The sequence below is a fragment of the Punica granatum genome, chromosome 1 (assembly GCF_007655135.1).
Source record: "Punica granatum isolate Tunisia-2019 chromosome 1, ASM765513v2, whole genome shotgun sequence".
Taxonomy (NCBI): Eukaryota; Viridiplantae; Streptophyta; class Magnoliopsida; order Myrtales; family Lythraceae; genus Punica; species Punica granatum.
Genome location: NC_045127.1, coordinates 13,091,476 through 13,108,282, shown reverse-complemented (window position 1 = coordinate 13,108,282; position 16,807 = coordinate 13,091,476). Strand labels below are relative to the sequence as shown.

General features: G+C 34.5%; 1 protein-coding gene across 1 annotated transcript; it reads left to right on the top strand.

The window, feature by feature from the left end:
* The first annotated feature begins 1,704 nt into the window (after positions 1–1,704).
* Positions 1,705–9,339, top strand: LOC116191801 (beta-glucosidase 13-like). Its single transcript, XM_031520286.1, has 13 exons — positions 1,705–1,998; positions 2,564–2,633; positions 6,347–6,405; positions 6,596–6,671; positions 6,807–6,884; positions 7,115–7,202; positions 7,391–7,646; positions 7,793–7,908; positions 8,022–8,239; positions 8,334–8,365; positions 8,487–8,589; positions 8,716–8,824; positions 8,952–9,339. Exons 1-13 carry the CDS (start codon positions 1,759–1,761, stop codon positions 9,121–9,123), a joined length of 1,617 nt encoding a protein of 538 aa, XP_031376146.1. The 5' UTR covers positions 1,705–1,758; the 3' UTR covers positions 9,124–9,339.
* Positions 9,340–16,807: the final 7,468 nt, after the last annotated feature.

Genomic DNA, 16,807 nt, shown 5'->3' with positions numbered 1-16,807 from the left:
ACGCTGTCAATCTTTCCTTTTCGTTTCAAGTTATTAGGACCATTACCTTTGTTTATGTTTGGCGTCTCATCTTGACTTTTCAAATCACACCTTAAATCATATTTTTCTATTTTCTGGGTAGATTCGTGTCTCTTTCCTCCCTGATGAGTAACAATGCGAAAATATGCATTTTTATGATTTTTTTCCCCTATTAGCCATGCAAACGCCTAACCCCTCAGAAACTTATTAATTATGGATTTGAATTGATCAAATTATTTATGAATGAACCCTAAAATTGTGAATATAATTATTTACTATTTTACTTACATCTTTTGTTATAAATATATATTATATATTGGTTCTACATGTATTATGTATACATAACAAAGCATTTTAATTTGAGTATTATATAATTATCTTTCAAATTGTTATACTGTATTTGGTTTAATAGTTCTTAATATGTTGGAGACTGTTGAACACCGGTATCCCCACTCCCAGCCCTTAATAGAACTATCTGGCATTACTTATTTTATGCAACATTTTGAATTCGTGGGGTTATGATAGATGCTAAGGATGAGCATCAAACATATAAGAGGTCGGAGTCAATTATAAGATGCACGTAACTGAAGAAAACTAAATATTAGAAATTGATAATAAATAAAGGTTAAGGTTGTATATTTTCTAAGATAGAATAGTATTCATTTTATGCGTAACTAGCTTGAGCACTCCTCCACTACTTTAAATTCATCAATTAGAAAGCATTTGATATAATAATAGAGAGATGGAAGCGATGGTAGATTGAGTAAGACTGCAAAAGAATAGGCAGACACTCACCCTTTTATTTTATTTTGGTTTGAAAAGTCGCCCACTCTTATCAATTGTATATGGCTTTACCCATTTCTTTTGCTTTGACATAATGGAGGGTAGATATAGGGGGGGAAAATGAAAGAAAGGACATCAACGGAAGACATTTCTTTTCAAGACACGTGGATAATTATAGTGCCACCTACCCCTTAATTCATGCTTTGGAATGAAGGGCATGTTTGGGATAAAAGGCAAAAAGAAATAGATGTAGATGTAAAAATAAATATGAGGAAAAATATCCTCTAATGAAATCATTATCATTTCCAAAATTATATTAGATTTATAGATTCAATATGATAAGAACCAAATACGAAAACAAGTATAAAGAGAAATAAAACAATATTTGAATTAAATATTGAAAAAAATCAACGTTGTAAACTAACTTAAATTGTTCAATTCAATCACATTATTGAATATTCTAATATTTTTAAATGATAAATTTGTTGTCTATAAAAGGTAAATGATGAAATGATGGAAAATAATTTAGATGATTGTTTGCACGTCGTACACCTACGAGCTACTTTACTTAGATATAGCAATGATACAAAAAATAAAATTAAAATTAAGACGGACTGATTTACCAAAAAAACAAAAACCAAAGTACACTTAAATAGAACTTATAAAAAATAATAATAAAAAAAGACGGACTGAAATAGGAACACTCGCTTTCGTTACGTCTAACCAGACCAGGACACGCAGATCAGTTATTAACTCGTCAGCTCGAGTCAATTATCAAGAAATGCTCCTTTGTTACTTATTTCTTGAGCTGACATAGACTGATAGATTGGCATGGAGTTGAGTTTCATTGGGGGCACGTTACCAGCCAAAGTTTTCCCTATAAATAGATATATTTCCAGACAATGTTCATTTAAGCAAAAATCATTACACAAAGCAATCTATATCTCTCAGAAATCAATGTCGACTTTGTCTTCCTCAGCGTCGATAACTTCATCTTCATCTTCTTCTTCCACTATGAAGGTTCATCATGTTCATCTCATCGGCTACCTTGGAGCTCTGCTTCTTCTTTTGAGTTCATTGAGCCATTGTAGCGGAGCCACGGAATATCCATACCCTAAGGCTTATGACACATCAAACCTCAACCGCAGCAGCTTTCCAGATGGTTTCATCTTTGGGGCCGGATCTTCATCGTACCAAGTAAGCATCCCATTACCAGATGATGATGCTCATATAAAACCCTGACTTGTTTCAGATTTAGTTTTATATGCCTACATATACATATATATGATTTAGTAACCTAACTAATATATCATATTTCGTAATTCTCAATCTAATATCAGTATTAGACTCAATTAATCTTCTAGAAAAGATGAGGCTTATGGACTTAGTGTGGGAGCCGGAAAGTTGCGCTTCGTATGGTGAATGGGCAATGGATTTTGTATTATAGCGGGGTATGGACCCACCTAACTCTCCAGCTTGAGATATGCAAAAACAGTAATTGGAGAAAGATACACCTCAACTCTTTAGTAATAAGCCAGGCATTTGCTAGGAGCTCTTGGCAAAAGCATTCCAATCTAATCGAGATGGATTGGGTAGGGAAAGTTGGGCAGGACCACATCTGAGAAGTCGTACAGCATGTACATGATCTCATTAAAATCCAATGTAATGCTGCTAGAAGATCGAACTTATAATTGAAAATGCTGGAAATTAAATGTCCTTTCTATTGCCTAAGTGATTTTGCTTGATGCATATATATGGACAGTACGAAGGTGCAGCGCATGAAGATGGAAGAGGCCCCGGAATATGGGATACTTTCACTTCCAAATATCCAGGTTAATTACTAAATCTGTCTCAGGTCTTTTAATAAGTTTTACCTGCCCTGTGGTATAATACATCAATTAATCACCTTTCTTTCTCTTCTATACACATAATATTTTTCTATCTATGCTTACTAATATAAAGCCAAAAGAGGGCTTTGGTCTCACTTTCGTCTTTTTCAAAATGCACATAATAAACATATTTTAATTTATAAGAGTTACCTGATCAATAACATAATTGTAAATTCAACAATAGAACTATTCACTTCCCTTCTTTTCTCTCGCTCTCACTTTTCTCTCACTCTCTCTCTTTCTCTTTCCCAAGACTAACTCTCACTATCTCTCTAGCAGTAGGCCAGGTTCAGGGTTTGATTCTCTCGGGATCGACATCTGGGGTTTAATGGCAGGCCTCAGGCCGTACAATACATCGCCCGGTGGACTAGTCGGTTGCTACGGCGCCGGATACCATCAACAGCAAAAAAAAAAACTCTAACTATCTCTCTTTCTTTCCCCAAACCAACGTGCAAGACATTTTATTTTTTATTTAGTGTGTATCCTAGTATCCGGGAGTCCAATGGATCCTAATTAATCTAGTTTGAGCCTAGTCGGCTCACTGAAAGTGTAAAACTATATCGGCACGAATTTTATCTATTCACATTCGAGAATAGAATAGACACCTTACTTAAAGAGAAAAAGTACCGAACCATTTGAATTAACTCATGTTAGTAGATAGTTTTCTCTTAAAAAAGAACTACTTTTAAGGCATTTTATGTTAGAGAAAGTCACTCAAATTCGATTCTGGATAGAAAAAAATATATGAATTTGAAATAATCAATTAACGAGAGTTTAGTGAAATCCGTGCGTAGTGCAAGCATTCATTTTGTTACTGTAATAAAGAGAAAGTCTTACTTCAATAATCATTTACAAGAATGCCATGAAAAATCTCAAGAAATCAAATATATGGAGGAATTACAAAGTTTGAACTATTACGGTGTGTTTGGGAGTTTTTAGGGAGAGGAGAGGAGAGGAGAGGAGGGTTAAATAATCAATATAACCTTTTTCATCAATAATGTAAAAGTTAAATCCTTTTTAATCATCGGAATATCCAAAGTCATTTCTCCCCTTTGAATAGAGGATATAGTAATGTTTATGAATGGTTCGGAATATTACAAATATTTGAACATTCGAACTTTTGGTGATGGGATTACTTCGTTGGTTTTTGACTAATTAGTACTATTCTAGATACGTCTTGGCACGGGATTATTTAGAAGACAAAGTCAAATCGGATGATAGAGCAAGGTTTGATAAGTATAGTCAACAGATTGAAATTCATTTATAAACCGATTTTTTTCTTCCATTTGAACTCATTTTCGATAATAATTTTAGTTGCTTTGATTGGTGGAATTGCTATTGCTCGGTAATGATAAATTTTTATAATCGTTAATGGCAATCAAAATTCAACCATGTTCTGTGTTATCAAATTCATTAGGAGAAGAAATGGAGGTAAATGAACTCCCTTATTTTAAATTAATTAGCAAGAAAGATGAGAGAAGTGAAGAGAAAAATTTATAAATTTTTTTTTAAAAAAGGTTATAACAGTTTTAGAAAAACTATATAAAGAAAGTTATATAGATGAGGGAACAAGAAAATACATGAGTTCCTCCAAAATATCTTCAATTTGAAGGGTTAGGAGATTCTTAACAATGGAGATAAATTGAGGAAGAGCGTTTCCTCCAAATCCCTCCTTCTCCATTCCCTCTCCCTCAAATAAATCTCCCAAACAACAGAAACACTCCCCCTCCTATTCCTCCAAATCCAACTCCCAAACACATCCTAGGAAAGAAAAAAAAAACCTGGGAAAATCCTTCCCACTATCACAAAAATAACTACCCAAGTACATACTTTGCACTTACCAAAGTACATACTTTACAACTACTAATGCTCTGTTGATGTCTAAATTTTACATCTATACTACGCACCGTAAAATAATAAAATTTTCATATTAAATAAAAATCTCATAAATTGACGAAACATGTAGATAAAAATTTCTAATGTTCATTTCTAAATTTTTACCCTTATATGTAATTTGGGCCATTAACTAATTAAAAAATGGGATGATAATTGAAAATTAGTAAAAAAATAAAAATAGATGAGTTAAAGGGGGAAACGAAGGGGAGAGTGAGGGAGTTGACAGTGAGAATGTGCCACGTCGAGAAGGTGAGTTGGAAAAAGGTGGCTATTCACATTCAAAGGTGATTTTACAAATATACCCATCTTAGTTCTTATATTTTACCTTCATCCAAATCCTCCTTTATATAGTAATAATATTATACAAACAGAAAGGGAAATAAAAACAGTTGCACCCTATAAAAGAAGTAAAATTCGAGAAAAAAAACATGATACTGAAAATAAAAAGTAAAATAGAAAAATTACTCTTTTTCTTGTTTTATTCTTTTCCATGATATTTGTTAGTTTAGTATTTCCGGTGTATAGCTTCAGTGCGGATCATGGGTGTCCTACCTCTAGTATATATTAATTATTTAAATTTTGGCTCTACCCGAACTTCTTGAATTTTATAACTTCCACAACATGCGATACACAAATAATATTTTTTATTTTTATTATTATTCTTTTTTGGGTTTGCATACATACCATTTAATATCTAGAAATTTAATGAGTTCGGATTAATTTAGATTCGATCCAGATTAATGTTGTTATAAATGTATATTTTATGTATGATATATTTACACTTAGTCAGTTAATTCGGCGCAAAAAGAGCACTATTTTATCATGTTTTAGGAGGTGAATAAGTAAAAGATATTATTGACAGAAACTCTCCGCCTAATAAGACCAAATTGAAAATTCTGATTGAAATTAGTAGACAAATTTTCCAATCATGTTTCTATCACGAGCAGCTATATATTCTCCATCAATGGCTCACATATTTTCATATTTTCTTTTTAATATGATCGAGGTAGTTTGGAATAAGCTTATTTTCACAATTGGACAAACCAAATAATGCCCTCAAGTCTTATTTTATATGCAGCATCAAAAAAGACTTCAAAGGTGAAATAGTACTGCTCTACCAATTGGCAATATATATACATATATATTTTTGATACAAGGGAAGGCAAGGGTCTAATGTAAAGAAATAGAAATTATAATAATTAATAAAAGGGCACAAGTAATCCCTCAAAGTATGAAATTTGAAATCTCTTGATTACTAAGTAAGAGCGTGAATTACTGCGCTACTTAAATATTTCAATCAAATGCAGAATACCTATACTTTTTATGATAAACTGGGGTGCAACTGCGTGATGCTGCGGGGTCGAAATTTTATTTTATCAATCTATTAATTTATGTGATAATCAAAATAAAATATAACTGAAACAAATGATAAAATAACTTATGTGTATAAACTATGCACTCTTGATTGTTAATAAATGATCCAAATTTTCTAAATATATACTAATTAATATATAACACGGCATTAGATTTATATTTTAACTGTCAATTTTAATTCAAATTTTCAATGTTTTTAAGGAAAAACATTATCACAATATATATATATATAAGACTTTAAGGGGTGGCCTTGCTAATTTGAAGTAATGAACATTACTTGAAATATTTGAGAAATTACTGAAAATTCATCTCTCTCTCTTGTTTATTAACCTTTTTCCCCCCTACTTACAGTAACCGGTTCTAAAAATGCTAATATTATATGTCAGAAAAAATTGCTGACAGGAGCAACGGGGACGTGGCTATCGACTCATACCACAGATATAAGGTGCCTGCAATACTTTCGATTTATTTTTAGATATTTCGAAACGTGTGTTTCAGGGTTTTAGTGTTGCAAGGTCTATTTAATCTCTATTCTATTAGTTTAAACTTTAATCATTATGATTAAGAATATTATTAATTCAAATGACTTTATGCTATAGTTAAAAGCAAATTAAGTGCAAGTATATATGTTACAGGAAGATGTAGCGATCACAAAGGAGATGGACTTGGATTCTTACAGATTATCAATCTCATGGCCTCGGATATTGCCTAGTAAGGTTTTCATCAATGACGTTCACACGGTGTATCTATCACTCATTTGAATTCTTTTTTGTTTGAGTTATTTTATCATCTTCACCAAATAACCGAGTAATTTGACATGATTCATGTATGCTGTAACATATGCAGAGGGAAAGCTAAGTGGCGGCGTCAATCACAAAGGAATCAAATACTACAACAACCTCATCAATGAGCTCCTCGCAAATGGTTCGCCTCTACTTATCACTATTTTCGATTAATCCAGTTTCCATATGAACAAGCTAATTCAATGAATATCAGCGTTATGATTTTGGAGAGCATGAGAAAGATAACTCAGGGCACTGTAGAATTTCCTGCAACTCTGAAGCTTTCAACTGCTCTACAAGATTAACCTATTTGTAAAATGAAAGGTAGTTCATTATTCATGACTTAACAAATTATACATCAAATCAATGTAGGGATTCAGCCCTTTGTGACTCTATTCCATTGGGACGTTCCTCAAACTCTAGAAGATGAGTATGGCGGTCCATTAAGTCCTCTATTCGCGTAAGTCCTTGTTCTATGCTTTGCCCAAACCCTAAAACCCGATTGCATATTGACTAGTGGAGTATGGACTTGGAAGAATAGATCATCAAATCTCCTTAATTTATAGTCCAAATATGGGCACAAATGCAAATTATGAAGCTTTAAAACTTCGAAAGTTTTAGTGGACGTCAACTTGTTTATGTACGTAGGAATGATTTCCGAGATTTCGTGGACCTTTGCTTCAAAGAGTTTGGTGACCGTGTGAAGCACTGGATAACATTGAACGAGCCGCATGCCTTTACTAATGGTGGCTATGCACAAGGGATTCTGGCACCAGGTCGATGTTCCGAGTGGCAACAATTGAATTGCACTGGTGGGAATTCAGCCACAGAACCATATTTGGTGTCACACCATCTGCTTCTAGCTCATGCGTTTGCCGTTAAGTTGTACAGGGAGAAATATCAGGTCTTTGTTCATCTTTCTGCTTATGTGTCTAATTTGGATGTCTCCCTCTCCACCCAGAAAATGGGATTTGCGTCTTGCATGTGAATGTGTTTATCGTTGGCATACTTGCACTTTTAATCTCCTTTAGTGTGGATATATATTCTTAGGAATCTCAAAAGGGAAGGACAGGGATAACGCTAGATGCGACCTGGAGCGTGGCTTACTCAAATTCAAAGCAAGACCATGATGCTGCAGTACGATCCTTGGATTTCAATCTTGGTTGGTGAGTGTTTTACTTTTACTGATATGATTCCTAACTGCATCTATCGATCGATGATCTTTCTGTACTACATAACTTTTGTGCCAGTACTATATAAGTTTTCTGCTTTGTTGTAGGCTTCTCAACCCCTTGACATTTGGTCATTACCCACATAGTATGCGTGCTATAGTCGGAAATAGGCTTCCAAAGTTCACAAAGGAGCAATCATTGATGCTGAAGGGCTCATTCGATTTTCTTGGAATAAACTATTATACGTCTTACTATGCTCGTCCAGCTCCTCCAGTGAACGGTCCGAACATAAGCTACACGACTGATGCCCTAGTCCAACAACTAAGTAAGTTTTTTAGATTCTTCCACGGGCTGTAGACGGTATAAACATCCTGTCTTAAATGTGCTCAATCTAAATGTATCTCAAAACATTTTTGTAGCTGAGCGAAATGGAATTCCGATCGGCCCACAGGTGCGTATTGCATATATCAACCTTCGATTCAGCTCAATCAATTAAATTAAATACTGAAAACAACTTCAAGCTAAGACGGCATTCAGATCCCTATTTTTTCAATTTAATTGTGTCATTGTAGGCGGCTTCAAATTGGCTCTTTGTTTACCCAAAGGGAATACGAGATCTTTTGGTGTACATAAAGAATAAGTACGGAAATCCAGAAATTTATATTACTGAAAATGGTAAGTACATTTAATAGTCTATATTTTGTATATTATATATATTATATTTTTTTCTGCCAGTATTTTGGGATATATTGTGATTAATAACTGATTTGATATTTAATCTGTTCCAATTAATAAAATCAGGAGTAGATGAGCCGAACAATTCTACACTGCCACTGGAGCAACAACTAGCCGACAACAAGAGGATAGACTACCACTATAAGCATCTCTCATACGTCCTGAGAGCTATCGGGTAAGTTTTCTGTCGAAATTACGATCCTTACTTTTGAATAAAATTGCGTTGACGCGTCTTTTAAGTTGATAGAATGTGTTACATTATAGATGATAATCTATGTCATTATTATGGCTGTAATAAACAGGGAAGGCGTTCGAGTGAAGGGTTACTTCGCGTGGTCATTGATGGACGACTTTGAATGGGGTTCTGGTTACACGGTTCGGTTCGGGATCAACTACGTGGATTATGAGAATGGACTGAAACGATATCCCAAATACTCGTCCTTCTGGTTCAAAAACTTTCTCAACAAGTACTAGCTTGGCAGGACCACACAAAGAAGTACTAAAATAAAACAAAATTATGAAATAAAATAAAATAAAATGGAAATGAGGGCTAAACAATTAAGCAGATATATGGGGTTCTGTATAATTTGGTCAACGGAGTTTTTCCTTTCAAAATGACGCATTTTCTTGTAATACCAGAAACTGATATTTTAATTAAATTATTTATTGATAATAATTTTATTAATTTTATTATTGTTCGAGGGATAAAATATTGTGCATGCGCTTTGCTTCCACTCTACCAATATCATAGATCAATTGAGTTAGCAATCGATAAAATATTGTTCGCGTACCATAGCAAGAATCTTCGGAACTGGCCGGTTCACCGAAGAACTGGGCACACGAATCAATTCTGGGTGGGCACTAGAATTGGTTTAGTCAAGTTACGCAACACGTTCACACAAGAGTTTCGAATGAATTTTTCTCCTGCGGATGTATTGCTACTCTTATCTCGAAGTCATATGGCGATACATCATCAGTTCCTTTTTATTTTTTATTTTTTTGGGTTAACATACATCAGTTCCTGTACTATAGAAGAAAGCAGCAAACTGGCCAGTCGTTGTTGAGCATAGTGAAAATATTGACTACATACTTAATTGTAACACATACTTAGTTAAGTTTCGTCCATTACTGCATAAGCAGTCCTATAGGTTGAAGATGTGTTACAAAATATTTAGCTGAATGTCCATTTTTTTTACTTTAAAAAAGATTAGATTCTCGTAGTTGAGAGTTAATGCTTTGTTTAGGTGAAGATGCGAGGAATGTGCATAGACAAATAATGATTTTTTATTTTATTCTTAAACTATGATCATTGTTATCAAAACCGAATCGGACCAGGCGGTTCGACCGGTCGGACCGGAAACCGGACATCTGTCCGGTCCGATTAGCTAAAAAACCGAAAATGCATAAAAAAACCAGTGAACCCAAAAAACTGGCCGGTTTTTAAATAAATCCATCGAACCTATTCGAACCGGCCGGTTTCATGGGTTCATAAATTTTAAAGGAAATCCGATCCGAATGTCCCCGACCCGAAATCAAAAATGGCAAAATTGAATCGAAACCGATTTCTTCCTTCTATTCTTCATCGCTGCTCAAGTGCAGCCTCAATTCATTAGTGATTGTTCGTCGCTCCTCTGCTTCGAGCTCAAGCATCGCAAGTTCTCCATCGAGTGGCAGAGTCCAGAGTCTCCTTCGAGCAACAGAGTCTAGAGACTCAGAAGCTTCCTCGTTAGTCTTCTCCTTCGAGTTGCAGCTTTTGAAAGGCAGAGTCTCCATACTCCATCATCCAGGCTCCAAAAACGCTGCAGCTCCCCAAACGGCAAGAGGCACATCCTGAAACAAGTAAGGCACGGTTCGAGGCCACCCGGGACGGAGGAAATCTGAACTTCAATAGTCGAAGAGGTAGGTCGATCTCTAAAATTTGATTTAGGGGCGGGCAAATCAATGGTAACTTATTCTCGCAGGAAAACAGGGGTCTTGGTGTAGTAAAAGACAGGATTTATCTTGGTTGAATTTTCATTTTGCCTTATTGACCTACTGGCTGCTGCCTGTTCGTTTGTTTGGTGGGTTCTTGCAACTAGGGTTGTGTTGTGCGTGGATGGATGGGATGAATGTGTCCGTGTGTTGGGGTCAATTTGTAATTGGGAGACTTCATTATTGACCTTTTGTGCTGATCTTTCTCACAGACTAGTTAACATTTCAAGAACAAAACAACTCTGATATTGTCTTTTTCCAACTAATCAGTTTTTTCAGGTTCATATTCTTCTTTTTTTGCCATAATTTGATGTTTTTGTGCAAGTGCAATGCCTTTGAATTGAGGGTTACTTACTCTTAATCATATCCAGAAAACAGAAAACTAGCTGACATGAACAAGGGAGAGATTAATTGAAAGGAACTTTGCCATTCTTTTGTGCCATTATCTTGTTGCTTGCTACGTGCATTATTTTAAGACAGTTCTTTACTGACATTATAACCCATTGTTTTACAACTTTATTAGTTGAAATAAATACGAATACTTGGACTTATCTGGATTATAATTTTGACACAAGATGACTGTTCATAACTTCATAAACATCAAGAAACCTAGGCAAGTTGCAGAGTTGTTGCGATGAATTCTACATAGTTGCGATGAACTTTCAAAATATTCCCTAAATGTGGTCGAGTTTGAGACCTTTACGGTACGTTTGGTTTTAGAGTTAAATTAACTTTGATTTTGATTGTGGAAAATGACAAAATGTTGTGTAGTGTATTGAGTTAAAGTTAAAGTTAAAATTTTTGACTTGGAAAATGTGTATTTTTGTTGTGTAGTTGGTTGAGTTAAAGTTAAAGTTAAAATTTTTGTGATTTTAACCCTGAAAACAAACGGGCCATTATTGATCGTTATTGCCCTGTTTTTCTTAATGTAGAGCTTGAAATAATTATTTTTTTCACTGTTATAGGCTGCTAGCTAGACATTGGGCACTGTCATAATTGACTATCAATTCTCTTCTATGAGTCATTTGCAACTAGATGCAAAAAAATTTTCTTGTATTTTTTTGGACACATATTAATTATTATCTAGTATTTATTACTATTTTCTTGTATTTTATATTATTTTTTAAAAATAATAATTATTTATTTATTTTATAATTAAACAAGCGGTCCAACCCATCGAACCCCCGGTTGAACCCATAAACCCATGAACCCACGCCTTAGCCGGTTCAATGTCTGGTTCGATTCTGATAACACTGACTATAATAGAGGACTTTTTATTTTTCATAACTAAGAACCTTTAGAGTTTCATGAATAATGTGGCAAAATAGTACTTTGCATTTGCCATTTTTCATATTGTAATTGGTGAGAACTTGGAGAGTCACATAACCATAAGCTATCTACATCCCACATGACATTGTTCAACGCTTCGCTCCGGCTTTTATAATTTATTTTTAGCTAGTTGAATTACTCATGCAATGCACAAATTATTGTCTACCATAATTATTTTCTAGTTTTCAAAATGATTCTTCTAATTAACATTATTTACTTTTTAAAATTTTAATATGCGATAGAAAATCTTTTATCGCAATTTTTTTCTTTTTAATAATTAGAGTTTAAAATGCTATTTATTCCCATTGAACAAAATTTAAGTTGGCTTTTTTAAATCACTATGAAAATTAAAAAATCAAGTATGATAGGAATACAATAATTCTCTTACATAGAATACTCTTGACCTTATAAGTTCTAACAATATCGTGATAACATATAATTATGCAAGTTGTCATTTACCAATTGGATAGCATTCTAAAGGTCACTTCGCATTAGACAAAAAAAAAATATACGTACCATAACATTCTTGATCTACACATACATTAGGTGTATTACAACGTTAGTTAATAATGCTTTTAAAATGTGATAAGATCTAAAAAATTTGAAAATAATATTATGCTAGATAATGTTAACATTGCTAATAACTATTACAAGAAAAACTATCATAATAATTATTTGACTTCACCTTTGACCGCCAATGCAAAAATAGTTGAGGTAGTACCAATTAGGAGTGCTTCTTCATCTAATACTCAAAGACGTCCCTCTCTTCTTCCTCTTATCTATGTCCTTTGCTCACCAAGCTTTATTGAGGGAAAAACACTAGGAAAAAAGAAATAATGAATTTGATGCTCTCTTATACTTTTTAATGCCTTTTCAAATTCCAGAGCATAGCTAGCAAACGGTTTAAGCAGTGGACTTTTACACTTCCTAATCAAATATGGTATATAAGAATAGTTTTGCTCCAAATGTCTCACTTCTATTAGTGATGACTCGAAAAGTCACTCAATGAGAGAGCATGCTTGTCCTATGTGGCACTTTCAGGAGCATCGCCCTAGCTTTTAGTATTATATATAAATATATAGGTTAGTCAAGATGATATAAGGATAGAATTTTAGGGAGAGAAGACACTTTTAATCCTCAACTTTTGACGGTTTAGTCATTTTCATCCTAAATATTCATTTTTTGTAATTCTCATCCTTACACTTTCACTTTTTTGTCACTTTATTAGTTCGGGCCATACATTTTTCCAAAAAAAAATTCCGTCCAAAAATTATTTTTAATAATTATTATTATTTTCAAAACATAAATATGAATAAATAAAAATTTTGAAAAAAAGAAGAATTCAACTGGGAGGAAGAAGAAGCATGGATTTGATCCAAGCTGTCATGGTTGATTGGAAAGTATGTCGAAGATGATCTAATCTTTGCTTCAAAAGAGCTCACAATCGAACTTTTTTATGCTGCTTAGAATTAGTACTAGGAGAAATCAATTAGTCATATCTTCACTCGAGCGGTTTGAAATCAAAATTAGCTTCCTTGTTTGGCAAGCAGCTGGCGCGAGCGCTGTAAGGCTTTAAACTCAAGAATTAAAGAACTTTGTGAATTTACCGAACTTTCCATTCGTACAATCTTGGGCAAAATCATAATAGTTTGCAGAATTTCCGTGCCATGGGCATATGCATCTTTCTGTCCATGTTAATCCTTTCTCATTTTTGAAATTGAAATATGAAAGTTTACCGTGAAAACATTGATCTACTCATGCTGCACTGCGCTACTGCGACAGCATTTAAGCGAAGATTGCCAGTACATTGACGGTAATGTTTTGGGCAAAAACAGGATGATGATGGGAAAGCTGGACCTCGAAAATCCTTTCTTCCTGTGATCAAGGCACGCTTTTCGGGTTCAATCCAGCAGTAGCAGTTAACAACCTTGCCAAATACTGCACATCCAAGACCCATTCTTCTGCTGTAAATGCCATTCCTGCAAACCATTTCCTCGTATAGCCGAAAACCTAGCAGAAGGTAGTCAAAGTCTAAAGTAATTTATCTACAGGAAAAGTAACTCCTCTGTTACGCATTGCGATGGATACACTGATAGGAGCCACACAATTGGCCCCGAGCATATAGAAGGTCCAAAATCTGAGATGTTATGCTCTGTAGATAGACTTTCTTTCCACATCCTTCATATCAAAGGTCTTCCTATGGTATGAAATGCTAAAGGAATAAAGGGCACTCAAATCGTTAGCTAAGATACAGACTGCTCTACAGCTATCAGTTTAACTACGTTTCAAGTCGTCGTCCCACTATAGAGTCTCCAAGTTCGGTAATTCTCGCTTAAGCCATAATATTCAGTTGCAGTCATGCTTCATATTAGACACATTCGTTTGTGTTCCTTCATCTATAACATCAAGCGAACACAGATGATCCATCCAATAGTTATGTGCAATATATATCAGGATTGAAAAGGGGCACCACTCATAAGTTGTCGACTCTGCTTCATCGGCACGAGAGTCTCTAGTTACATCAGATATAGGGAAATCTAAGGACAAAACTTTGTTCTCATCATACACTAATAACGCCATAAATCTGCTTCAACTCCCATTTTGCCCCGCGTAACTCTAATGTAATTAAAAGCCATTCAGGCGGATGATGCCGATTTATAACTTAAGAGAAATCGATGATGCAAGTGCAGTCACTTTCTGGATTGTTGGATGACCATTTATCTATTTACCTTTTCATTAATCGTCATAATCAAACAATCTAGAAAATTGATTACACCACAGACCTTCTCATTCCTTGCATACAGATTGAAATGAAGGGCAAAATCGGAACTTCATTTCGCTCTTTTTTCTTTTTTCGAAATAGAAACCCACAAATCTTTTTTAGTAAATTGACGAATTGGAGAGATTGAATGTACATCAAATTCATCCTTCCGTCCAAATATTGACAAACCCATCCGACATTGACCAAATTTTTATTCTTTACTCTATCCTCCTTTTCTTCTTCTTTGTTTTGGTTGAATATAGCACTCCTCTTTTGTTTCATCAGTTACTCGAAATACCTAACCTCAAATTGGAAAAGGTTGGAGCCACAGAGTCCATCCCACTGAATCGACCTTATGAACTATGAAGATGGAATCCACTGATTGTAAAGCTTGTAATTAGGTCAACAAACATCGACATTGTAGGCATAGGCCGAGCGAGGATGTTGATTTGAGCTGGAGCAGTGGCGCAAGCATGGTAAATGGAAGGAGAAGGGAAGACTAGTTTTGCAGGTGTGGGCAACGTGCTTTGCTATTGACATGAAAGAGTTCGAAAAATTTGGGGACAAAATTCCTTCGTTACCCCCATTTTCGAGTAATTAGTTATTGAAATATCTAAATTGATTCTTTCATTTCAGCTAATTTTGAATTTACTAACAGTTTGCTTATTGTTTCATGGTTCTAATGAATGAAGAACAAGTCAATAAGTTGTGGATATTTCAAATGGGTGGATGAGCTTCCCTGTTGGAAATGGATTAGTGCTTCATGACTGTTCTACAAGATATTTGTTTCAATCTCTGGAGGACCAATTCGTTAGTTTACACTTGTAGGAATGTTGGACATCTATATTAGGCAGTTTTTTAAGTTGTAATGACAGACTTACTGTCCTTTATGTTTCAGTTTCCGTGTAATGCAGTTTTGCAAACCTTTGCAGATAAGTTAATGAAGTCCATATGTTGTTCTCTCAATTTCTCTTTGTTATGTTCATCTGCTATATCTTTGGTCTCCCTTTTATTGTTCTTGCTGGTTTGATTTGGTTGGAAATAGGCACATCAATTTGTTTATATATTGATAAGAAGTTGTATTTATGTGAAGTCCAATTTTAGCTTTATGTACTTATGAGATTTCTATCGTAAACTACTATGCAATGCAAGAAAATTGATCATTATTTTGGTTATTTTGCCACAATCTCTATCAACATTCCTTGGCACTATCTTTTCTCTTGAACTGACAGAAGCTCAACAACGTTGCTTCAACAAAATTAAAGAATCCGACAGCTATATACAGTATAGTTATATGAATCAGATAAGAAGTTTAGCATGCATTGATGTAACTCAATAAATAAAGACATACAAAAGAAGTCAATATACCATTGAAGTTCATATGAAATACATACTAGTCTTCACAAGCCTAAACAAAGAAACAAATCCCTTCCCCTAGATATAACAAATACAAAATCCATATAGGCATATATGTGTTTAACTCCCTACTATCAAGAAGCTTGGTTGCCTAATATTAACATATTTAGCTCATTTTAACTTTACAAAAAGAACCACAATATATACCTCAGATCACTTCCAACTTTATAAAAAGAAGTACTATATATAGCTCAGATCAGAAAATTCAGATCTAGCCAAAAAATTACAAATGGCATTACCCGACATTTCTTTACTGTGAAGGGGGCCTTTGGTTGAGGTTGAGGTTGAGGTATCTAACAAATCATTTTGCAGTTGTAGGACCAGCAGCATGCATGGTTTCCAATGACACTGATTGTTGTCCCCTGGACATGAACTGAGTAGGAACTGATCTGCTAATTTGTTGGTTGGGGAGTATAGTAGATGGCCTCATAGGAGGGGACCTAAATGCAGGCACTCTCCACACTTTGTCTATCTAGAATTGTCGTAGTTGGTATTACTCAAAAGCCAAACCTCCACTACAATGGCACATACTTAACATTAACATACTCAAACAACTGATACATATTCAATGCTTCAAACACATTAATACATACCATAAATGAACTTGATGCAACTTGAGATGGCACTACTGAACTTGAAACAATCACCCCTGAACTTGAAGCATTCATCAACTGTATAATA

Coding starts and splice junctions, on each gene's coding strand:
- LOC116191801 (XM_031520286.1), top strand. CDS start 1,759: ATGTCGACTTTGTCTTCCTCAGCGTCGATAACTTCATCTTCATCTTCT. Junction 6,885..7,114: donor CAATGAGCTCCTCGCAAATG/GTTCGCCTCTAC, acceptor AAATCAATGTAG/GGATTCAGCCCTTTGTGACT. Junction 8,825..8,951: donor TACGTCCTGAGAGCTATCGG/GTAAGTTTTCTG, acceptor TGTAATAAACAG/GGAAGGCGTTCGAGTGAAGG.